This window comes from Serinus canaria, chromosome 28 (genome assembly GCF_022539315.1).
Source record: "Serinus canaria isolate serCan28SL12 chromosome 28, serCan2020, whole genome shotgun sequence".
NCBI classification, from domain to species: Eukaryota; Metazoa; Chordata; class Aves; order Passeriformes; family Fringillidae; genus Serinus; species Serinus canaria.
In genome coordinates this window covers 3,391,484-3,415,809 of record NC_066341.1, presented here as the reverse complement: position 1 = coordinate 3,415,809, position 24,326 = coordinate 3,391,484, and the positions used below count along the sequence as shown (strand labels likewise).

Here is a 24,326-nt window from a genome sequence, read left to right as displayed (position 1 = left end):
AGCTTCCAACCCAAACCATCCCCAGCCCAGGAAGGATAAACCCTTTCCCTTGGTCCTCTGGAATAATCCCAAGGGATTTATGTCCTGTCTGTCAGGGTGTGGATAAACTCAAAACTGTCTCCAGCTAAAGCAGAAGTTTCTCTGGGAATACTTCTCTGGTGCTTTCCTTCCCTGTTTGAAAAAAAAAAAAAATAAAATAAAATAGCAGCATCCAGTGAACTGAAAATTTATTGCAAGAAACCATTTCAAACCAGAAAATGGATTTGCTTGGAAAACAAAGTCTAAACAAAATGCTTTGGCAGTGGCTTTCAAGTAGTAAACACATTGAGCCTTCTCTTTTCCAGCTGAAGAGCTGCTCTCTCTGGGAGGAAAACATGACAGAGAGGAGAATTTTCTCCTGTCTCTGCACTGAGCAAACAGGAACAAGGCAGGTTCTCCTGGATCCCTGTTTGCCTCTCCAGAGTTCAACATTCTGGGCAAAGGGATGGGCTTGAGAGATAAAATGCCACCTGAAGAGTTGGTGGCTCTGGAGGCTTCTGTGTAAGCAAGGAAATTTAGGATTTTTTTATACCAAACCTGGTTCAGTGACTGCTGGGACAGAGGTTAATTCTGATGATAAGGTTAATCATCTAAATGCTCCTCAGAACTTTGTTTTCAGCCCAAATCCCACCCTCACCAAGGCTTTTGGCCATGCCCTGGCCTGAGGCTGTTTGTTTTCCCCAGGACAAGGTGCTGGGGGAGAGCTGCTCTGTGGCTTTAACTACCAGGAGATGGTGAGAGATAAATTCTTGTGTTCACAGCATCGCAGGGCTCCCACCTCCTCCTTCCTCCCTGTCCCAGCCTTCTCAGCCTCTCTGTCCTCTGCAGCACAGCCCCCACCACGGCCCATCCCCTGCACTGGGGATCCACAGCACACCCAGCTGAGCAATTTTTTTTGCAAGAAAACATGCCAAAAACCTCCCAGCTGTGCAGCAAAACCAGCCCAAAGAGTGCCAGGTTGGGCAAGGGGAGCATCAAGGAGGGAAATCCTGCTTTCATAGAGGGAAATTGCATTTATTCTCTTGTCAGCCTGTTGGAAATGATAAAAGTATTAAAATAAGTTTTAGTTAGCTAATCATAACCAATATATTAATTACAGACAATGTGTTTTTCTTAAATTACTCTTAGCATACAGCAAAGCTCCTTTTGTGGGAACACAGCCTGGATAAATGACTAAAACTGTAAAGTTTGTTGAGCTAACCTTGCTATGCTGCAATGAACATTCACTGCTTTGTTTGCTAAAAATGGATGAAAAGGTGAGGAGGTTTTGGATCGGGGGCTGTGTGGAGGCTGGGATTTTGTCAGCCTCATCCACACCCCGAGCTGAGAATAAAGCCATTTTCTAACACTAAAAATGCAGCACTGGAGGGTTCTCTAATCCTGATGGGTTTGGGGGGTTTTGGGAACAAGCCTGCAGCAGTTGCCAGCATTTCTCAAAGTTCAGTGATCCAAGCCATGGGATGTCAGGACATGGAATAGTTTATTTATAGGGTGACCAGTTTTTAAGCTTGAAAAACAACATTTCATCAGCACAGAGGGGCCAGGTGGGATCCAGGAGCTGAGGGATTGGTCCTGGAACTGTTTGGGAGCCACCTTGGAGGGCTGGGTGACACCTGCTCTGTGCTGGCAGGGCGTGCAGGGGTACAAACCAGTGGGACCAGCTCCTCCACATCCCAGTTGCAAACCAGCTGCTTCTTGCCCTAATCCAAGGGGAAAAGGCCACCACAGGTGGCTCCCTGTGCTGTGTCCCACCCCCTGCAAACCCCACCAGAAATGTGCACTTGGTGGTTTCCTAGGAAAGCATTGTTTGTTAGAGAATCTGGAAAAATCCAGATTTTCTGGAGCCAACACAGTTCAACCTCAGCAAGCCTGGGAGGCACAAAGCTCTGGGGCCTTGGGACAGCTTTGGAATTGGGTGGGAAGGAGCTCTGGCAGTCTGTGCTCCTGGGCTGGGTCAGGCTGGAGGAGCTGGGGGGCACAGCTGGTGTCCCTGTCTGGGGGGACACCAACAGCCTCCTCATCCTCAGTTCTGCAGCTGCTGAGGAGCGTTGGAGAGATTAAAGCAAAACTTCACAAAGAGCCTTTCCAGGTCCATTCAGGGCAGGTGGAGAGAGGAGAAGGAGTCTCAAGGAAGAGCTGCCTTGGGCCTGTCCCCTGTGTCTGGCCCGTTTTCGGGCTTGGCAGCAATGCTGTAGTAGTAGGAGCGGATGGTGTTTTCCACAGCCACAAACCCTGGACGTTCTTCCCATCTGCAGGGGCAGAGAGGAACAAATAAAGTCAGAGAGGAATAAATAAAGTAATCAGAGAGGACAAAGCTGGCCTGATGCACTGAGAGGACACAGAGACCCCGGGGGAGAACAGCAGCCTGGCTGCCAGGGCTCAGGAGGCAGCTGAGACTTTTCAGGGACAGAGAGGGTTAAAGACACAGAGCCTTGGGGATCTTCCAGGATTGGCACAGGCAAATAGAGAGGTCTGATAGCAAAAAATTCATTTTGGGCTGGGGAATCATCACAAACAAAGGCAGGAGTCACCATTTGCTTTGTGTTGCCAGCATGCAAACTGTATGGTGAAGGTGTCCCTGCCCATGGCAGGGGGTTGGACTGGATGGGCTTTAAGGTCCTTTCCAACCCAAATTTCCAACCCCATTCTGGGATTTGGTGACTCTGGTGGAGCTGACACCGTGGTGAAAAGCTCACCTGTATGTCCAGCACTGCTGCATCAGGGAGTACATCTCTGCTGGGCACTCCTGGGGACAGTCCATGCGCTTGCCCTGCTCTATGAAGCTGATCACCTCAGGGCCCTTCATTTTCTGGGATGGGAGCAAGGGGAAAGGCATTAATGTGCTCAGAGCTGGCAGCAGGGCTACAGGAGACAGGTTAGAGCTGGGCCTGGGGTGGAGCTTTGGTCCCAAACCCCCCACACAGAGCAGTCACTGTTCCCACCCCAGCAGCCAGAACTGGTGTCCCATGCTGGGGCCAGGCTGTCCTGCAGACCCCATCCCACAGACCCCATCCCAGCCATCCTGCAGACCCCATCCCACAGACCCCATCCCATCCCATCCTGCAGATCCCATCTTGTCCACCTTGTCAATTCCATCCTACCCAGCCTGCAGACCCCATCCTGTCAATCCTGCAGACCCCATCCCACCCACCCTACTCATCCCATCCCTCCTGTCCTACCAACTCCATCCCACTCAGCCTGCCCACCCTACCCCACCCACCCTCCAGCTCCCACCACAAGTACAGGTCCAGCAGTGGATGTGACTTTTTTATCTCCCAAGTGAGCAGAAGGATCAAAAACCTCTGCTTCGATTCAAACCCAAATTAATTCTGTTTGATTTCTATTTCTTCTCTCTCAAAACGAGCACAAAGTTGCAGGATCCACCCTCGTTTGTGCCTTTCCCAAAGGGGAGTGGGGCTGTGACACCCATGGGTGACAGAGCCAGCTCTGCTTTACCTTGTAGGGTTTCCACTTCACCTTGTAGGGTTCCTGCCCCGGCTTGTAGGGCCCTGACTCACTTTGTAGGACCCTTCCTCAACTTGTAGGATTTATGCCTCACTTTGTAGGGTTCCTGCCTCACCTTGTAGGGTTTCTGCCCAAAGCTGAAGGCCTCCCACATGGTCACACCATAGCTCCAGACGTCACTCTTGCTGGAGAACTTGTGGAAGAGGATGCACTCGGGGGCGTACCACTTCAAGGGCCACTTCCCTGCTGTCCTGGCCTGCAGCAGAGCAAGGAGGGGCATTTGCAGCCTGAGATTGCTGGGAGCTGCACCTGGATTCTGCTTGGTGTTTGTGTCAAATCTCACATTGCTGAAAATGTCACCTAAAATGGGAGCTCCAAAGCCCAGTCCAGGCCCTGGTGTCCTGTTGTGCAGGTGCTGAATGCCCGTGGTGCCACCCTCCTCCTGCCACCTGCCCCCAGGGCTCGGTTAAACCATGGTATCATGGGATGGTTTGGGTTGGAAGGGACCTCAGAGCCCATCCAGTGCCACCCCTGCCATGGCAGGGACACCTCCCACTGTCCCAGGCTGCTCCCAGCCCTGTCCAGCCTGGCCTTGGGCTGCCAGGGATCCAGGGGCAGCCCCAGCTGCTCTGGGCACCCTGGGCCAGGGCCTGCCCACCCTCCCAGCCAACAATTCCTGCCCAAGATCCCATCCAGCCCTGCCCTCTGGCAGTGGGAGCCATTCCCTGGGTCCTGGCACTCCAGGCCTTGTCCCCAGTCCCTCTCCAGCTCTCCTGGAGCCCCTTCAGGCCCTGCCAGGGGCTCTGAGCTCTGCCTGGAGCCTTCTCTTGTCCAGGTGAGCACCCCCAGCTCTCCCAGCCTGGCTCCAGAGCAGGGGGGCTCCAGCCCTGTGACCAATTTAGTGGCCTTGCCTGGACTCATTCCAACTGGCCCTCATCGTTCTTGTGCTGGGGGCCCCAGAGCTGGACACAGAATTCCAGGCTGGGTCTGTCCTTTAGTTGAGCACCGCTGGGAAGGTCAGCCCTGGCTCACTCTTCATCACCTTCTCTCATCTCTGGCTCCTCTTATCACCTTGTCCCACACCCCCCTGGCTGCCTCTGTATCCTCCTTGTCACCAGAGCCCCTTTTGATGCCACAGCAGTGAGGCACAGCCTGATGTGCAGAGGGGTCTGTGAACAGCCCAGATCTCAGTCTCTGGGGGTCTCATCCTCCAACCAGGAGGGCTCCTGCTCCAGAGCTTTTGCTGTGCTCACACCCACCTTGTAGTAGCTGTCATCAGCTCCCAGAGCCTTGGAGAGCCCAAAGTCACTGATCTTGGCGTAGTGCTGGTTGACCAGCAGGACATTCCTGGCTGCCAGGTCCCTGTGGACAAAGTTCTTCTCCTCCAGGTACTTCATCCCCATGGACACCTGGTGCATCAGCTCCACGATGTTGCTCGTTGTAATCTCATCCCTGGGGAGGGTGAAAGGAGATCTCAGTCATAAAGGACCTGCTGTGGTCCCCTCTGACTTTTCCAGCTGCAAAGGGAAAGGAGCATGGAAATCTCTGCTCCAGAAGCATCAGCCCCTGGAGCCTCACATGAAAGATTTCTTTCTGCTTGTTTCAGTTTTCCTGCACCTACAAGGGTGTGGATGTGACAGCCTGGGCAGAGAGAGAGAAAGCAAGATAAGTGTCCTGGATCTCCAAGAAAATTGTATTCTATTTACCATCTGTATGGCTAATTGCATTCTATTTACCATCTGGGTGCCAAATTGTATTCTATTTACCACCTGGATGGCAGTTGTCTTCTGTTCATTGGGCAGTTTTCCTTATCTCTTCCACAACTGGGCAGACACCTGCTGATAAGAGGCTGTGGAATGTCCCTGCATGGCTGATAAGAGCTACAGCATCCCATGGGAGATGGGAGCCCAGAGGGAGGAGCCAGGCATTCCTACCTGGATAGAATCTGGAGATTCTGGAACACCAGCACGGCTTCTGCACTGGATTTCCCAGAGGAGCAGCAGCTGCCTCTTCCCCTGGATCTCCAGAGGCAGAGTGCACCCTTCTCCAGGATCCCTGCTCCAGCAGAACCAGCCCTGGCACTGCAGGAGGGCTGAGCCACAATTCCAGTGGCACTGCTGCCAGCCCCCTGACCCACAGGGTGTCAGGCTGTGCTCTGCCTCTGGCAGGGTTTCAGTTCACTGCATTGTTTATTTTATCCTTTTATTTCTTCCCTATTAAAGAACTGTTATTCCTTGCTCCCATATTTTTTGCCTGAGAGCCCCTAATTTAAAATTTATGGCAATTTGGAAAGGGGGGATGGGGGGGTGTTTTACATTTTCCATTTCAGGGGAGGCTCCTGCCTTCCTTAGCAGGCACCTGTCCGTCCAAACCAAGACAATAAGTTTTCCCAGAATCGGCCTGGGAAGCTTTAGGGAACTGGAGATAAACAATGAGAGCCAAATGATAAAAACAACCCGCAGGTGGTGTTTCTCTAATAATCTGTTTTTCTGTTTTTTCATAAGATTGTTTACAAATGGGTGCCTTGTTAATTAGCCAATCATGTGAAATGCATTGATTAAATGACCAATCAGGTCCACCTGTAGAGAACTAAGCTATAAAAGAAGGGAGGATAAAATTAATGAGGCTTTTTGCCATTTTGCCTTCTGATCCAACTACGTGTCATCTCTCAATGGTGACACAAGGCTTTTGTGGGGCTTTTGAACTAGATTTTGAGAAGAAACACAGAAAATCAGCCACGCTTTATCCAACACTCACTTCTTGGAAGCCAAGAACCTGTTGAGGGGCCCTCCAGAAGCCATTTCCATCACGAGCATCAGCGACTCGGCCTCGCACACCCCAATCATTCTCACAATGTAGGGGTTGTCCAGCTGGTGCATGATCTGTGCTTCCTTCATCATCTCATCCTTCACTGTCTTCTCGTTGTTGCTCTTCAGCACCTTGATGGCCACGTCAATCTGCTTCCTGCATGGGGGAACAGCCGTGGTGTCACTGCCATATTTTCTGACAAATCCCCTCACCAGGATTTCTTCTCCTGGGAAGATGAGAAGCCTCAGCTTCTCCTGTGTTTGCTGCTCCGGAATGTGGTCTGGAGATTGTTTAGCCAACCATGTGAACTGTCTTTATTTAATGACCAATCACAGCCAGCTGTGTCAGACTCTGAGGAGTCAGCCATGAGTTTTTTATCATTCTTGTTAAGCCTTCTGTCTGTATCCTTTTTCTTTAGTATAGTTTTAGTATGGCATTCTTTAATGTAATATAATATCATATCATAAAATAATAAATCAGCCTTGTGAGAACATGGAGTCAGATTTCTCATCTCTCACCTCGTCCTGGGGACCTCTCAAACACCACACCGTGGGATGGGCTGAGCACAGGTGGAATCAGGAGTCACAGCCAGGAATGGAAACCCCTTCTCCTGGGACACTGTTTGACCTCTCAATAGCCTGTTCTGGCAGGGCCCTGCACCATCCTGGTGTCCCAGCATGGAGAGGAAAGGTCACCTCACCCTTGTGGGTGTAGCCAGAATTTGCCATCCCTGATCTGGAGGCACCTCCCCTCCCACACTGGGCCCTCAGTGCCGTTTTTCCAGGAGGAAACTGAGGCACAAGTGGGTAAAGACCACCACAGACAGCCAGCAACAGAGCCAAGGGTGGCACAACTCCTCAGTGCCACTGCTTTGGCCTGACACGGACAGAGGTGGCCTCAGGAATGTGGAGCTGTTCCTCTGGGCCCAGCAAGTCCCTTTGGAAGTGGCAGCAGCCTGCCTGGGAATGTGGAAATTACACACCCAGGGCAATGCAGCTGTCAGTGAAAATCCATGGGAAGCCATGGAATTACAGCGTCATATTAGAATATCCAGGGATGGTTGGGGTTGGAGAAGACCTGCAAGACCATCAAGTCCAACCCCTGGCTGAACATCACCGTCCTCACTAAACCCCACCACAAAACCTGCTCATTTTCTGAACACTTCCAGGGCTGGTGCCTCAGCCATCACATCCATCACCCCTGACCTTCCAGATCATTTCCAATCCCCTCCATTGTCACTTTGGGGCCCACCTAGTGACCAACAGGACAGCTGGGGACACCTCAAGCCCAGCCAGGTCCCTCTCCTCCCCCCTCCCCAGCACCCTCACTCACTTCCTCATTTTGTACACTCCCTTCTTGACACAGCCAAAGTTTCCTGCGCCCAGCTCCACCTCATCAATCATCAGGTGGTCCCTCTTCAGGAACAGCTTCTTGTCCTTCAGCTCCTCGGGGTCGCTGTAGGGGCTCTCGTAGACGCTGGTGTCCATGGGCAGCAGCCGGGATTTTCCTGCCCCTTCCCAAGAGGAGCACTTGGTTATGAACCTGCCCTTCCCCATCCCCCTGTCTCTCATGGATTGGGAAGGGTTTCTCTGCTCTTTTGGCCAATTCACCTTCACCTCCAGCACTTCTGGTCCCTCCTGGGCATCTCCCTTCCTTTCCCAACCCAGGGCCCCTCCCAGTCCTGTCTCTTCACAGAGAGCATCAGGCACAACCCTCCCAGGATTTCACCTGGGGAAGGCAGGGAGAATGCTCAGAGAAAGAAGAGAAAACAATTCTTATCTCCACTTGCTGCTCCTGTTGTTTGGCACATGTGGAATGGGTTATGGAGATTGTTTACCAAGATTGCTTTGTTAATTGGACTCTGCTGATGGTTGTTTGGATTGATTGACCAATTAGGTCAGAGCTGTGTCGTCACTGTCTGCTAAGGGTCAAGGGGTTTTTTTTAGTATAATATGTATAATGTAATGTAATGTAATGTAATATAATATAATATAATATAATATCTAATATAATATAATATAATATAATATCATATAATATAATATAATATAATATAATATAATATAATATAATATAATATACTATAATGTGTCATATAAGATAATATAATGTGTCATATAAGATAATATAGATTAATAAAGCAATATTATATTATATTACACTTACTAAGATATTATTATTAAGATATTGTCCAGCCTTCTGAATCTTGGAGCCATTGAAATTATTTCTCTGGCTGAGGGTTGTCCTGCATTGATACAGTCCTGGCTGCTGAAAGAGGAGGGATGTAGAGAGGGGTCTGAGCATTCCCACTCCATGTATCTGCCCTGCCAGGCCTGGGCAGGGCTTTACCCCTCTGAAATGCAACTGAATCCACTGAAAAATGTAAATTTTGGTGAAAAATGTAAATTTTAGTTTAAAAATGTCAATTTTAGTGAAAAATGGGGATAGGACAGGGTTTCACTTCCTGGCTAAGGCAAGGAAAGGGAGCTTGATTTCCTGGGAGCCCAGTGTGGGTGCAAGGCCCCAAAATGTCTGGGGTGCTCCTGATGCTTTTGTAAGGCAGGGGCTTTGTAGCAGGGCTCCAGGGAAGCCCTGGGCTCCTGGGACATCCCCAGTCCTGTCCCCAGTGGGGAGGAGAGGGCTCTGGAGGTGCTCACCAACAGGGTCTGGGGTGTATCCATCTGCATTGAGAGGGCCCAGGTTTCTCTGGAAAAGAAACGAGGAGAAAGTGGAAAAAGGAGAAATTGCTTCATTTGCAAATAGAGGGGAAAGGGACAGGGAAATGCACCCCAGCACAGCCCCAGCTGGGGATCCCTCTGAAAGGTGAGACTGGAGTGGTCTGGAGCCAACACTCCTGTTCCAGTCCAATTCCAGCAGGGATTGGGGCCAGGCACCCTGAGCACAGCACCCTCCTCCAGGGCTGGGCAAGGTGAGGGCTCTCTGTCCCCTCTGCTGTCCCCATCCCAGCCAGGACTCACGTCTGCAGTGAGGCAGGGAGGGGAGGGAAGCCTGGAGGCAGCTCAGGTCACAGCCAGCACAGGAGAAGTGGCCTTGTGAGCACACAGGGACACTGTGCAGCCACTGTCCCCAGAGCAGAGAGACACAGGGTGGCACAGCTTGGAATGGCAGAGCCACAGAATCCCAGAGCTGGAAGAAGAGCTTGGGAAGAACTGGGTCTGCCAGAGCTGGGAAGAGCTTGGGAAATTCAGTAAGGCCCCAGAAAAGGCCAAATCTGCAGTGTGAGCAGGAGGGCAGTGGCATTGCTGGGCCAGCCAGGAAGGAGTTTAGGCCCTGATGTGTGAGATCAGTCCTGAGAGAAAGCAGATCCTATTCCCAGAGGAACTCTGGGGTTTGTTCCATGGATCACAGGCAGGTTGGGATGGCAGCACCACTGGATGCAGCACAGAGGGGACATCACTCAGCCTGGGGACAGCCAGCCCAGCCCAGGGACACCAGGCTTTCCCTTCCCCTCCTGCCTGGCTCAGATTTCAGCTGCAATCGGGAGCCTGGCACAGTTTGGGCCATAAAAATGCCCCCAAACCTGATGGCAGCACCACTGGATGCAGCACAGAGGGGACACAATCAGCCTCACAATATCCTGAGCTGGGAGGGACCCTCAGGGATGATCAGCCCAGCCCCTGTCCCTGCCCAGCCACCCCAACACCCCCACCCTGAGCAGCCCTGAGAGCTCCTGCAGCTCTGGCAGCCTTGGGACCATTCCCTGGGGAGCCTGGGCAGTGCCCAGCACCCTTGGGGGGAAGAACCTTGCCCTGAGCTCCATGCCAAGCCCTGGCCCAGCTCCAGCCCTTCCTGGCCTCCTGTCCCTGTCCCAGAGCTCAGCCCCTGCCCCTGTGCCTCCCCTGGGGAGGAGCTGCAGCCCCCAGGAGCCTCCCCTCAGTCTCCTGTGCTCCAGCTGAAGGAGCCAAGTGCCCTCAGCTGCTCCTCAGCCCCTTCCCCAGCTCTGTGTCCCTCCTTTGGGCACTCTCCAACACCTTTGGATCCTGGGCAGTGCCCACCTCCCCGGAGAGGTGATGGGTGAGCCCCCAGGCCTCGCTGAGCCCCCCGGGATCCCCAAACCTGCTGCTTTCAGCCCAGCCCAGCACTCAGGGCCGAGCAGGGACATTCCCCAGGGCAGGGTGAGCACAAAGCCCTGGCTGGGGGCCAGTGGGAGCAGCAGGGCTGAGCATTCCCAGAATCCCAGCACGGCTTCCTCGCTGCTGCCTGGCCAGCAGGGCAGGGATGGAGGGCTCTCCAAGGACAGCCCCCCGTGTGGCAAGGAGCTCTGGATGAATGGGAACCCTTCTCAGCTCGACCAGGGGCTGTGCCCAGCCATTCCCCACCCCCATCCAAGCTGGGAAGGGAACAACATCCCAGCTGGGCTTAATAAAGTCCAGTGCAGTTGCTGAGCTTTTAGACAGAGCAGGGTTGGACCAGCCAAGCTTGAATTGCAGCAACATTAAACCCTCAGAGTTCCCAATGAAACAAAGCCTCCCCCAAACTCACGCTCACGGAGGGGTGGGTGGGTGGAACTGGTGCTGCAGAGGCTGCAAAACGAGGGAGAGGATTTGTTATCAATCAGGATTTGTTATCAGGATTTGTTATTAGGATTTGTTATCAGGATTTGTTATTAGGATTTGTTATCAGGATTTGTTATCAGCAGTCTGCTATCAGGAGTTTGCCCCAAGCAGGGCCAGAGCATGGGCCCTTGACGGACCCTGTGGGTCTGATCCCATCCCCTCCCACCCCCAAAGGAAAATTTCCCCAGCTTTAGCCTGAAAAGGTGTGGAAATGGGTCTGGATGTGTCTGTTATTCCCAAATTTTGTCATGGAAAGTGCCACCACTGGAGCAAGCCATAGGCAGAGAGGGGCTGGGCTGTGCCCCCGGACAGGGCAGGCCCTCAAGTGACATTTGTGACATGTGCAGCCAAAGGGGCCCCTGGAAGGAAGGGAGATGTGGGCTGGCACTGCTCCAGCTGGCACCAGGGGGTGGCAAACCGAGGCCAGGGGTGGCACTGGGAGGTGTCAGCTCACCTGGCATGTTGGGGTTGGGGCAGGCTTCCCTCAGGTAGAAAATCAGCCCGTCTGGTTTGAGTTTTAGGTACTCCACCAACTGGGAAAGGGATGGGAGGAAAAAGAGATTATTGTGAGGAGAAAAAAAAAAATTATAATATAGAATAGAGTTTCTAGAATAATTAGTATATAGTATATATTTATATTCTAATATATATGTATATCTTTATATATTGTATATAATATATACTCCTATATTTATAATATGAATTTAATTTAATTATATAAATATAATTCTATATAAATTAATTCTATATTTTATATATTTATATATTGTATATGATATATAAACTTATATTTTATATTATTATTAAATTTAATTATATTAATATAACTAATATGATTTTATAGAATCTAATAAAAATAATTATGCATTATATATAAATATATTATATCTTTATATATAATTTTATATATTATATATTGTGCATTTTACATTATATATTATATATTAAAGTAATACCATATTATTATATTATGATATTATTTCATAATATCATAATATGTTATATTATTAATATTTATTATTAGTATTACTATTTTTTTTTAATTTTTATTTTTATTAACTTCTGTGGCTTAGGACAATGAATCCTCTCAGATTTATGGCAGTCAGGGACCAGACTCTTTCTGTCTTTTATGTGTGTCCTTAGGGATGTCCCGGGGTGTGATTTCATCCCTGGATATCTGCCAGAGCTGGGAAGAGCTTGGGAAATTCAGTAAGGCCCCAGGAAAGGCCAAATCTGCAGTGTGAGCAGGAGGGCAGTGGCATTGCTGGGCCAGCCAGGAAGGAGTTTAGGCCCTGATGTGTGAGATCAATCCTAGGAGAAAGCAGATCCTATTCCCAGAGGAACTCCAGGGTTTGTTCCGTGGATCACAGGCAGGTTGGGATGGCAGCACCACTGGATGCAGCACAGAGGGGACATCACTCAGCCTGGGGACAGCCAGCCCAGCCCAGGGACACCAGGCTTTCCCTTCCCCTCCTGCCTGGCTCAGATTTCAGCTGCAATCGGGAGCCTGGCACAGTTTGGGCCATAAAAATGCCCCAAAATCTTTGTTTTCAATACAATTCTGAGTGAAAACAGCCCTGGGAATTCACAAAATTCAGCAAAATGGGGTTGTCGTCCCTCAGACAGCCCGAGCCAGGAGGAAGCTCTGGCATCCACTCCCTTAGTTAATGGTTTAACTCTTCAATGACTTGTTTTAATTAATTAACCCCAACCAATACATGTATCAATTATAAATAGTGTGTAAGTGCACATGTATCAATTATAAATAGTGTGTAAATGCACAAGTATCAATTATAAATAGTGTGAAAATGCTCGTGTATCAATTATAAATAATGTGAAAATGCTCGTGTATCAATTATAAATAGTGTGTAAGTGCACATGTATCAATTATAAATAGTGTGTAAGTGCACATGTATCAATTATAAATAGTGTGTAAATGCTCGTGTATCAATTATAAATAGTGTGAAAATGCTCATGTATCAATTATAAATAGTGTGTAAGTGCACATGTATCAATTATAAATAGTGTGAAAGTGCTCATGTATCAATTATAAATAGTGTGTAAGTGCACATGTATCAATTATAAATAGTGTGAAAATGCTCGTGTATCAATTATAAATAGTGTGTAAATGCACATGTATCAATTATAAATAGTGTGTAAATGCTCATGTATCAATTATAAATAGTGTGTAAGTGCACATGTATCAATTATAAATAGTGTGTAAATGCACATGTATCAATTATAATAGTGTGTAAATGCTCATGTATCAATTATCATAGTGTGTAAGTGCACATGTATCAATTATAAATAGTGTGAAAATGCTCGTGTATCAATATAAATAGTGTGTAAATGCTCATGTATCAATTATAAATAGTAAACAGAAATTTATATTGTATGACATGATATTATATGATGTTATGTTATGTTATATAATATTATGTTATATTATATTATATATTTTATCATATTTATATATTAAATAATATTATAAAATAAATATTAAATATACTATTAAATTATGCTGTTAAATATCATAATATTATGTTATACTGTAATAATATTAAATTAAAATATATCATATTATTTTATAATATTACAATACTGTAATATAATATTGCATTATTATATTTATTATAAATATTAAATTTATTATATTATCTATAAATATTTATTTATTATATAATTTTATATAAATATAAATGTCCAATCAAGTAACCACCTTTTGGATCAGAGTCTGTGTGGAGGCCAGAATTTTGTCAGCCACACACACAACCCCTGGCCAGGAATAAAATAATTCCCAAGTTGCTGACACTAAAAATTGGTGCTAGAGGGGTTTATTTATCCTGATGGTTTTGAGGGACTTGGCAAGGAAAAGGTGCCTCATTTCCTTGGTACCTGCCAGAGTGTGTCGAATTTGGTGCCCTCAGGAATGGAATATTTCCCGGATTTATCGTGCTCCACCCGGTAGTGGTACACGGTCTTGCCATAGACGAGGGACAGGGCGTAGGCGCGGTTCTCCTTCTTCTCTCGCAGCCTGGCACGGAGCAAATGAGTCACAAATTAGGAAAGCAGCTCTTGGTTTTACTCTGAGGATTGTCACTGCCAGTGCTGAGTGGGCACCTTTGTGTGGAGAGGTGTCCCTGCATCCCTGGATAAAATTATACATATTATATTAAAAACTGTACATGAATATTTACTATATACTATCTACTACATTATAGATATTATATAATAAATATATAATATATAATAAATATATAATGTATAATATATATTTTTAATATAATATGTATTATATATTATTTATATCTTGTATATTATATATTATATATTATATATAATCTATAATGTATAATGTATAATAGATAATGTATAATGTCTAATATATAGTATATACTATATACTATATATTTTGTATTATACATTATACAGTATAATATATATCATATATTCTATATTTTAAATAATATATATTACATATAAAATTTTATGAATTATATAGAGTAAATTATATTATATTGTATGATATGATATGTTCTATGATATGATATGTTCTATGATATGATATGATATGATATGATATGATATGATATGTAATGATATGTAATGATATTATTTGTTATAAAACTATATCATATCTATTTTTAAATTATATAAATATTAATATAATATTGTATATTATATATTAATATAGTTATATATAATATATAATTCTAACATTATATATAATATTATAATATTATATCATAATATTTATAATATATTATATAAATATTCATATATTTTCTATATAAAATGTTATATATTCCAGTCCAAAATAAAATGCAGGAGGCTGTCGGGAGCTATTTTTAAGTTTAAATAACAGATCTAAACCTGTACTTGCTACCTCAGGCAAAAATCTCCTCCCTGAATGCAAAAACCCCCACAGAGGCCAAAACCCCACTGCAAAGATTGAGGCAGGCCTGACCTTTAGGCTTTTGCCTGCAGCTGGGTTCTCTGGAATTGTCACCCTGCCAAGGGCCTCTGCAGGGCTGAGGAGGGACCCTTCACCTCCAGCTTTTTGCCCCTCTCACAATAATTCTCAGAGAGTCTCAGAATCATTTCGATTTGAAAAGACTTTAAAGGTCACCCAGTTCCAGTTCCTCCCACTGTCCCAGGCTGCTCCCAGCCCTGTCCAGCCTGGCCTTGGGCACTGCCAGGGATCCAGGGGCAGCCCCAGCTGCTCTGGGCACCCTGGGCCAGGGCCTGCCCACCCTGCCAGGGAACAATTCCAAGATCCCATCTAAACCTACTCTTAGTTTCAAACCATTCCCCCTTGTCCTGTCGTTCCAGCTCCTGATGAACTGTTCTCCAGCTAATTCTTTCTTTCCCTAACTCATCTGGGAGAGAATGAAATTGTTTTAATTTAAAATAATTCATCTCACCAGGGCAGAGAGGCAGAGCAAAACTCTCTCCTGTGTTTTCTGAGCCTTGCATTGCCAGCCTGGCAGTGTTTAATATCTTCCCCCTCATCCTCTGCAGCAGCAACCAAACTTTACAGAGATATTGAAACATGAGAACCAAATAAAACTCCAGACTGGCTCTTCATGGTGGGGCAGCTCTTGGAGCCCTGGCTGCTGAGAATTTCAGATTTCTGTGCTGGCAGGCACTGACCCCCAAGAGAACACTGCATTGACCTGGGGATGTGGAGAAGCTTCCAGAATGGAATGACAGAACTGGGATTGTGGGTGTGGAGTTTGGATAGAAGTGTGTGATAGCACAGGGTGGGAAACTTAGAGCTGGAGGGTTTAGAATACAGTGATAGATATAAAGCAAGATGGAGGTTTTAGGGTGGAGGCTGATCCTTCTTCTCCACCTTCTTCTTCGTGAGTTTGATCACTATTATGTAATTAAATAAATAAGTCCACATTACAAGTCATGAGTAGTTAGTTATTAAGTTGAAAGTAAAAATAATTTAGGTGTCATTTCTTAATTGGGCAGTTTATCCTTAAAAGGCCTTGCAGAGAGAGAGAGAGGGCCCCATTTTTAGCTTGTTAAAGTTAAGTACTATAAAACTCAGTTTACAGAATCCCAGAATCCCAGAATCCCAGAATCCCAGAATCCCAGAATAATGAGGTTGGAAGAGACCTCTAAGATCATCAAGTCCGACCTGTGCCCTGACACCTCAACTAGACCATAGCACCAAGTGCCATGTCCAGCCTTTTTATAAACACACCCAGAGATGGTGATTACAGCACCTCCCTGGGAAGAGCATTCCAGTACTTTATTATTCTTTTGGTGCAAAATTTCTTCCTAAACTATATTTTTATGAAACTATAATATAGATAAGAACTAATAAACATCTAAGTCCAAACAAAAAACCATCTCACACACTTAGTCCACACCTTAACAATAAAAAAACCCCAAAGAATCCACATAGTGGTGCCCTGTGTGAGGAGGAAGAGATTTGGGGCTCAGCCCATCTTTGAAAGATCTGTAACCACTCTGAGAAAATTCAGCTACACCTCCTCTGTGACATGAAGCCAGTGGCAGCAGGGCAGAGGGGGTGGGAAATGGTCAGAAATCCAGGGATGCCAGCACTGGATACTCACAGGAATTTCCCATCAGGCTGTGCCCCCGAGTAGAGTCTCCGCTCCGCCTCCTCCCTGCTGATGTTGCCGTGGTACCAGGGCATCCTCTCGTGGGCTGTGGTGGCCACCAGCTTCTCCACCTGGGGAGCCTGGCTGATGATGGCCTGTTCCAGGGCATCTCCCTGGGAAAGAGCAGGAAAAGAGACCTCCTGCCATCCTGCTGCTCTGCTGATGGCTTCAGCACAGCTCACTGGGGACACATGGCACAGGAAACCTGGAAAGTCTCCTGATTAATCGAGACCCAATAGGAGATAAATTCTGTTCTGCTGCAGAGCAGAATTCCTGGCTTATCTCAGCTGACCTAACCCTTTAAATCCAGCTGAAGTCCTTTGACTTTGCTGAGGGAAGAGAGAAGGCACCATGTTTATGTGGAGAATCTTAATGCTGGGCTTGTGGGGTGTCATTCAGCCTCGTGTTCCTGGCTGGTGGCAGGTTGGATCTGAGTCACTGCTGTGTCCTGGCAGCTCAAAGGGCCACCCTGTCCTGGGGGCACCAGGCCCAGGGAGGGATTGGATTGTCCCACTCTGCTCTGCCCTGGGGCAGCCTCACCTCCAGGGCTGGGGGCACTTTGGGCACCACAAGATCAGAAGGATCCAAAGCTGTTGGAGAGTGCCCAAAGGAGGGACACAGAGCTGGGGAAGGGGCTGAGGAGCAGCTGAGGGCACTTGGCTCCTTCAGCTGGAGCACAGGAGACTGAGGGGAGGCTCCTGGGGGGCTGCAGCTCCTCTCCAGGGGAGGCACAGGGACAGGGGCTGAGCTCTGGGACAGGGACAGGGGGCCAGGAAGGGCTGGAGCTGGGCCAGGGCTTGGCATGGAGCTCAGGGCAAGGTTCTTCCCCCCGAGGGTGCTGGGCACTGCCCAGGCTCCCCAGGGAATGGTCCCGGCCCCAAGGCTGCCAGAGCTGCAGGAGTGTTTGGACACAGAATTCTAGAATTCCAGAATCACTGGGTTGGAAGAGACCTCCAAGCTCATCGAGTCCAGCCCAGCCCCAACACCCCAACTGAACCCTGGCACCCAGTGCCACATCCAGGCTGTGTTAAACACCCCCAGGGATGGGGACTGCACCCCCTCCCCAGCAGCCATTCCAGAACTTCATCACCTTTCTGGAAAAAACTTTTCCCTGATATCCAACCTGAATTTTTTCCTAATATCCTAATTAGTTTTTCCTAATATCCTACCTATAGGATAGGATCTCACCAGCTTCCTAATATCCAACCTGTATTTTTTCCTGATATCCAACGTGAATTTCCCTTGGCCCAGCTGGAGGCTGTGTGCTCTGGTTCTGTCAGTGCTGCTGCAGACAGAGCCCAGCCCCAGCTGAGCACAGGCACCTTTCAGGAGCTGCAGAGTGATCAGGGCACCCCTGAGTCTCCTTTTCTCCAGGCTGAGCACCCCCAGCTCCCTCAGGGGTTCCTCTCAGGGTTTGTGCTCCCAGCCCCTCCCTGACAGAGCTCCCAGGGGGCTCAGGGTGGGGGTGTTGGGGTGGCTGTGCAGAGACAGGAGCTGCACTGATCATCCCTGAGGGTCCTTTCCCACTCAGGATATTCCATCTCTCCATGATTTTCTCGGTGTCCCTGCCCTCCTGGCTGCCCACCACCCACCGGCACCAGGATCTGGCAGGGTCGGTGCTGTCTGGCAGTCACGGGGGAAGGACCCCGAGTTCCTTTCCCCGGGGCTCACGCCGGTGTTAAACCGCTACTGTCCCTTTGCCAGGAGGTGGCGATGTCCTTTGTGCCATCTGCAGGTGGCCACGGATCTGCTCTGGGGGAAAACCTACAGAAATCCTACAGAAAACCTACAGAATCCCCGGTTCTGGGGGAGAATTCTGCTACAAAATACCTCATTTCAGCACAAAACACCTCATTCGGCTACAGAAACCCTAAAAACACCTCGTTCACCCTATTAGATGCCTCATTCTGTCAAACACATTTGGTGTAAATAGGCCAAATTCAGGAAGCTTCTGTGGAAAGGCTCCATACGGGCACTGCCTGGGCCATATTTCTGTGAGGACTTAAAAGAAAATATAAAATCCCAGAATGATTTAGGTTGGAAAAGACCTCCAAGGTCACTGAAGCCAAGTTGTGCCCCTCCCCAGTTTGTCACCAGCCCAGAGCACTGAGTGCCACGTCCAGACCTTCCTTGGACACCTCCAGGGATGGAGACTCCAAACCTCCCTGGGCAGCCCCTTCCAAGGAAACAGCAAAATGACCCCTGGAAGTGTCTGAGGAGCCAAGCTGGCAGCAGGCAGAAAGAAATTAAGTCCATGGCTGCCAGTGGGACCGTTTAGAGTTCTGATTTTATGCAGATATTGTAGGTATTCCAGTCTGCAATAAAATGCAGAAACCTGTTTGTGGCTATTTTTAATTTTAAATAACACACAGAACTCATCCAGCACCCCTTGCCTTGGTCTCATGGGTAAAACCTTCACTGGCAAAAAAAAACCCTCCCAAGAGGCAAAAATACCACTCCAAAGAATGAAAAAGACCAGAGCAAAAGCCTAGGTCTGGTTTCATTTCATCTTCAGCACAGTGTTTGGAGGCACAAGGCACCTCACGTATGGAGAGATGTGCCCAGAAATCACAAATATTCTGAGCTGGAAGGGACCCATAAGGCTCATCAAGCCCAATTATTAAGTAAATGGGCCCATTTGGGGATGGAACCCAAAACCTTGGCATTATTAGCACCATGCTCTGACCAACTGAGCCAGTCCCAGGATTGGGATGGACAATCTGCTGCCAGCAGTGCCAGGGACACATCCATGGCATGGGGGTCATGTCTTTATGTGCCCCTGGAGCTCTGAGGTTGGGTTTTGGGATGGGTGGGTTTCGGGATGGGTGTGTTTAGATCTGCGATGAGTCATTGGGTCTTGGGATGAGTTGGTTTAGTTCTGGGATGGGTTTGCTAGGTTTTGGGATGGGTTTGTTGGGGTTTGGGATGGGTTTGTTGGGGTTTAGGTTGGGTTTGTTGGGGTTTAGGTTGGGTTTGTTGGGGTTTAGGTTGGGTTTGTTGGGTTTTGGGTTGGGTTTGTTGGGGTTTAGGTTGGGTTTGCTAGGTTTTGGGATGGGTTTGTTGGGGTTTGGGATGCGTTTGTTGGGGTTTGGGATGGGTTTACTGGGTTTTGGGATGGGTTTGTTGGCATTTGGGATGGGTTTGCTGGGTTTTGGGATGGGTTTGTTGGGGTTTAGGATGGGTGGTTGGCATTTGGGATGGGTTGTTGGGGTTTGGGATCAGAGCTCTGGTCTAAGGCAGGGAGCATCCCATGGGCTGCAGAGGAGAATGACACTTGGGAGAAGGCCTGCAAAGTGAGCTCCAGCTGTTCCAAGGATGGCTCTGGAGGCTCGGGAAGATGTTTAGACCAGTGTGTGGAGAAGAAACTGAGAAAGAGGAGGATTCAGAACCCTCACAGTGCCAGCACCCTCCAAGGAGAGGAACCTCACTCTGCTGTGCTGCAAATGGGACACAACAGTGCCCCAGGGATCACATCTTCCCACCCTGTGGGAGCCCTGGCTGCTGGGAATTCCAGACTTTCTGTGCTGGCAGGCACTGACCCCCAAGAGAACACTGCATTGACCTGAGGCTGTGGAGAAGCTTCCAGAATGGAATGACAGAACTGGGATTGTGGGTGTGGAGTTTGGATAGAAGTGTGTGATAGCACAGGGGGGGAAACTTAGAGCTGGAGGGTTTAGAATACAGTGATGGATATAAAGCAAGATGGAGGTTTTAGGGAAGAGGTTGGTCCTTCTTCTTCACCTTCTCCTCCACGGCTCTGGGTGGTTTTGTGTAACTGGATAAAAATGTCTGCATTGTGGCCATGGGTGGTTGGTTACTGGGTTAAAATTAAAAATATCTTAGGTGTCATTTCTTAATTGGGCAGTTTCTCCTTAAAAGGCCTTGTAGAGAGAGAGATGGGGCTCCATTTTTGAGTTTGTTAGAGTGAAGTGCTGTAGAACTCATGGTTTGTGAGTCTGTAACATAGATAAGAACTAAAAACATCTGAATCTGAACAACAAATACCGCAATCAATCCTGACCCTGACAAAAAAAAAAAAAAAAACAAAGAGAAGCAAAAAAAAGAAAAGCAAAAAAAAGAAAATAAGAAAATCAAACAAAGAAGAATCCACACTGCCCCACGCCTGGAGAGCACCGGTACCTCCAGTTTCCAGGTCTGCCGCACGTATTCCCGCACCATGTTGTCCCTCATGCTGTCGAAGACGCCGGGCTGGGGCTCCACGCCGCTGGGGCGGTTGCAGGGCTTGCGCAGGGGGCAGCAGAGCCCGTCGGCGTCCTTGGAGTAGAACTCGCAGAGCTCCTCGGGGCCGCAGTGCGCCTTGCCCCCCAGGATGGCGTAGGTGCCGTTGAGCTGGCGCTCGATGGGGTAGTGGTAGAACTGCAGGTCGCACACCATGGAGAGCACGTAGCCGCCCAGGCTGCGCAGGCACTGCCGCAGCAGGAACAGCCCGTCCGCCATCCCGCCCAGCTTCAGGTGCTCCTCGGCCTCCGAGCGCGCGATGCTGCCGTAGTAGAAGGGCAGGTGGGCGGCCGCGTCCGGCATCTCCCCCTCCGCTCGATGGCTCCCGCGCTGGGGAGGCTGCTGGGCCAGCAGGGAAGAAGGTGACAGCGCTCCCCAGGAGGGAAAAGCCTTCAAGTTATAGCCACCTATGTTAGAACGAGGAAAAAGGCTTCTCCCAGCACACCTTGCTGTGGTATGCAGATTCAGTGTGTCCCATTGGCCCTTCCTCCTCGCTCCACCCCTCTGCCCTCATCCCATTGGGCCTGGTGTTGTGTCCCACCCCTTGAGATCCCCATATGAACCCCTGCTTTCCCTACTGGAGCGTTTCTTTGTCCCTGGATCCCTTTGAGGAAGGAGCTCAATAAAAGCTCTTCTTGGAACCCCACACCAAACCCCGTCTCTCATTCTGCATCACCTGGATCTACTGGAGCGTTTCTTTGTCCCTGGATCCCTTTGAGGAAGGAGCTCAATAAAGGCTCTCCTTGGAACCCCACACCAAGACCCCATCTCTCATTCTGCATCACCTGGATCTACTGGAGCGTTTCTTTGTCCCTGGATCCCTTTGAGGAAGGAGCTCAATAAAAGCTCTCCTTGGAACCCCCACACCAAGACCCCGTCTCTCCTTCTGCATCGCCTGGATCACAGAGGAGCTGAAATCACTCAGCGTGAGACCAGATGTGCTGTGCCCCCGAGGTGATTTTTCAAGACACTTCTGAGCAATACCTGCTGCAAGAACGCACGCCTGGGGCCCAGCCTGGCAGGGAAAATTGGTCCCTGAATCATCATTTGGCAAAATGTTTTAATTGGGGTTCAGACTTCCATGTCTAGAGGTTCTCCTGCTGGCTCTCTGTGGGGTCATTTCAAACTCACAGCATCCCACATCCCTCTATTCTGCCCTTACTGGAGCTGGGAAGTATAAATAAAAACCCACCTGATTTTGATTAAAGATCCCAAGCAACAGAGCAACCCCTCAATCTTGATTTATAGATGCCAAGGAATAGAGAAACCACCTGAACCTGATTTAAAGATCCCAAGCAAGAGAGAATGCCCCAAATCCTATAGTGAGTTCCTCCAGTCCTTGATTGCCTTCACTATTAAAAATGTGCTCCTTAAATCCGTCCTGATGTTTTTAGCCTTGACTTCCTACCATTTTCTCTCCAGCTCTATTCACAATAAAAGGAAATTCTTTGGCCTCTCTGAATAAATGAGCTTTGCCATGGAGGTCTAGAAGGCCAAAACCTTAAATGCATTGAGATTAAAACATGAGATGGGTGTGAAACATCTAAAACAACATTTAGATAAACTGCACCAAGCACAGCGAAAAGGAGAGAAACCCAAGTGCTTCTGGGCAGACATCAACCATCAGTCAGCAGAAACAAGAAGACACCTTCCTTGAATTGTTTTTTAAACAATCTGTGGGATTTTTCCCTACAATACCTGGCTCTGGCTGGTTCCTGGTGCTCTAAACCCTTTGGCAGAGAGGGCCCTTCGTTGACCAAGTTCCTGCAGAGCCCCTGGAGCTGAAGAGCTTTAGGGCTTGTCTCTGTACAGGGCTTGTATCTCTATCTGGAATCACCTAAAATCCCACCCAGAGGGTGTTGGCAGAGCCCAGTTTGCTGTAATCAAAGGAAACATTATCATGACCGAAGGTCTCATTTGTTCTTGGAGCCTGATTTTTGGGGCTGCTCCTGTGCAGACGATGACCCCAAAAAGATCAGAGAGATTTTCTCCACCCGCACCTCCTGCAAACTCGTCACTCATGTAAGGAGCAAAGAAACACCAGATTTTGGGGCAGCACATTGGGTATTTGCCCTGATTCTTCCCAATCTGACTCTTCTGGACGTGGTGGGAGAAGTTGTTTCCCCATGGGCTGAGCACACTGCTGTGGTCTCTGCTCCCAGGCAGTGGCTGGAGCTGTGCCTGGGCATGTGGTCAGCCCTGCCCTGGTGGTCAGCCCTGCTCTGGCTCATGCCAGCCTGGTTCCTCCCTCCCAGCAGCACAGGGCCCTCCTGCCACCCCCTGGCATCACTGGAGCTGGGAAGGGCTCGGCTGGATCTCTGTGTTGGAAGGGCTCAGGTGGAACCGTTCTGCCCTGTGCACCCTGCCCTGCTCAGCCTCAGCAGCAAAGGGCTGCCAGGAGCTGCATTTATGGCCACCAGAGCCTCCTCTACCTATCTGCTGTCCCCATGAAGCTCTGAAATGGCCCTGATGAGAACAGGAAGGGAGAGCAGAGAGGAGGCGTCTCAGCTGAGGCAGGAAACCACAACAGGAAGCGTCAGTGGTTCGCAGCCAGGGTGAGGGACCAGCAGAAACCATCCCAGGCTCAGCTCAAATCAGCCCAAAGGCCCCGTCACCAAATTCACCAAATGGAGCAAAGTGGGGTCTGGGCACCGCTGCCAATCTGGAACGTGGAGGTGAATGGGAACACCCTGAGGCTCAAACCCAAACTGGAGTTGGTGCTTGGGACCAAAGCAAAGCATCCAAGTCCTGTGATGCCTCCAGACATCGAAGCCCTGACTGGTTCCCTGAGCTGATTGCCCAGGTTCAGCCCCTGAGACCAGCTGGCTGCCAGCTCTGCCTGACCTCAGCCTGCTCCCAAGAGGGCAGCTCCCAGGAAAACGGGCTGAAGGAGATGGGCAGTGAGGACTGCAGCTCTTGGGTTTAGCTGCAATCAGGTTCATGAGTCACGTTCTTGAGGAACAGGAAACACTGAGTGGGCAGAGGGACGTCAGTGGCCTCCTCTGTGAGCTGCTGCTTTGCACTGGCACAAACAGCCATGACATCTGCACCCAAACCTGCTGAATCCCTTCTCTGGAAAGTCCAGGAGCAGAACATCACAGCAAGTGGAGCACCTGTGTCAGTAGCTCAGCCAGGTGAAAGTGAGAGGGCAGAAGTTATTGATGACATGTGAGCCCTCACAGAATTTCCAGCTGCCCACACAGGGTGCTCTGTTATAAACAGGATGTTTTTCCGCTCCAAACACCGAGCTGGGAGTGAAGAAACCCTCACAGAGATAGGAGAGGGACCCAGGTTCAGAGGTTGGGTCAGGCAGTGCCACCCAAGCCTTGCTGACACAGATCAACCCTGTAGGAAATTACTCTGCTGAGAAAAACCTTCCCAGTCCTGAGACACGAGGGAAAGTCACCCCCTGAAGCCTGAGAGCAGATTGGAACTGGAAGATTTATATTAAAAATATTTTGATTTATATATATATATGTAAAGATTTATATAATCCCTGTAAAGCTCTTACTTTTAAATATTTGTCCTGGCTGGTTTTATTGCCCACCCACCAGCTCAG

The 24,326-nt window shown here is 48.7% G+C and overlaps 1 protein-coding gene across 4 annotated transcripts in view; it reads right to left on the bottom strand.

The window, feature by feature from the left end:
• Window positions 1-210: 210 nt before the first annotated feature.
• The window catches only part of LOC103821913 (tyrosine-protein kinase ZAP-70), a 42,559-nt gene continuing 18,443 nt past the window's right edge, over window positions 211-24,326 (bottom strand). The window contains exons 2-13 of one of the 4 annotated variants that reach the window (XM_018921632.3): window positions 20,669-21,174; window positions 16,481-16,641; window positions 13,785-13,923; window positions 11,344-11,422; window positions 10,816-10,856; window positions 8,970-9,018; window positions 7,645-7,825; window positions 6,262-6,468; window positions 4,764-4,956; window positions 3,620-3,760; window positions 2,736-2,848; window positions 211-2,288 (exon numbers count right to left, since the gene is read on the bottom strand). In XM_018921632.3, coding sequence (XP_018777177.1) covers window positions 2,165-2,288; window positions 2,736-2,848; window positions 3,620-3,760; window positions 4,764-4,956; window positions 6,262-6,468; window positions 7,645-7,825; window positions 8,970-9,018; window positions 10,816-10,856; window positions 11,344-11,422; window positions 13,785-13,923; window positions 16,481-16,641; window positions 20,669-21,070 — 1,830 coding nt within the window. In that variant the 5' untranslated portion in view covers window positions 21,071-21,174 and the 3' untranslated portion in view covers window positions 211-2,164. Of the gene's footprint in view, window positions 2,289-2,735; window positions 2,849-3,619; window positions 3,761-4,763; window positions 4,957-6,261; window positions 6,469-7,644; window positions 7,826-8,969; window positions 9,019-10,815; window positions 10,857-11,343; window positions 11,423-13,784; window positions 13,924-16,480; window positions 16,642-20,668; window positions 21,278-24,326 lie in introns of those variants that run through there. The other 3 variants (XM_009096858.4, XM_030233453.2, XM_030233452.2) reach the window with 3 other exon arrangements.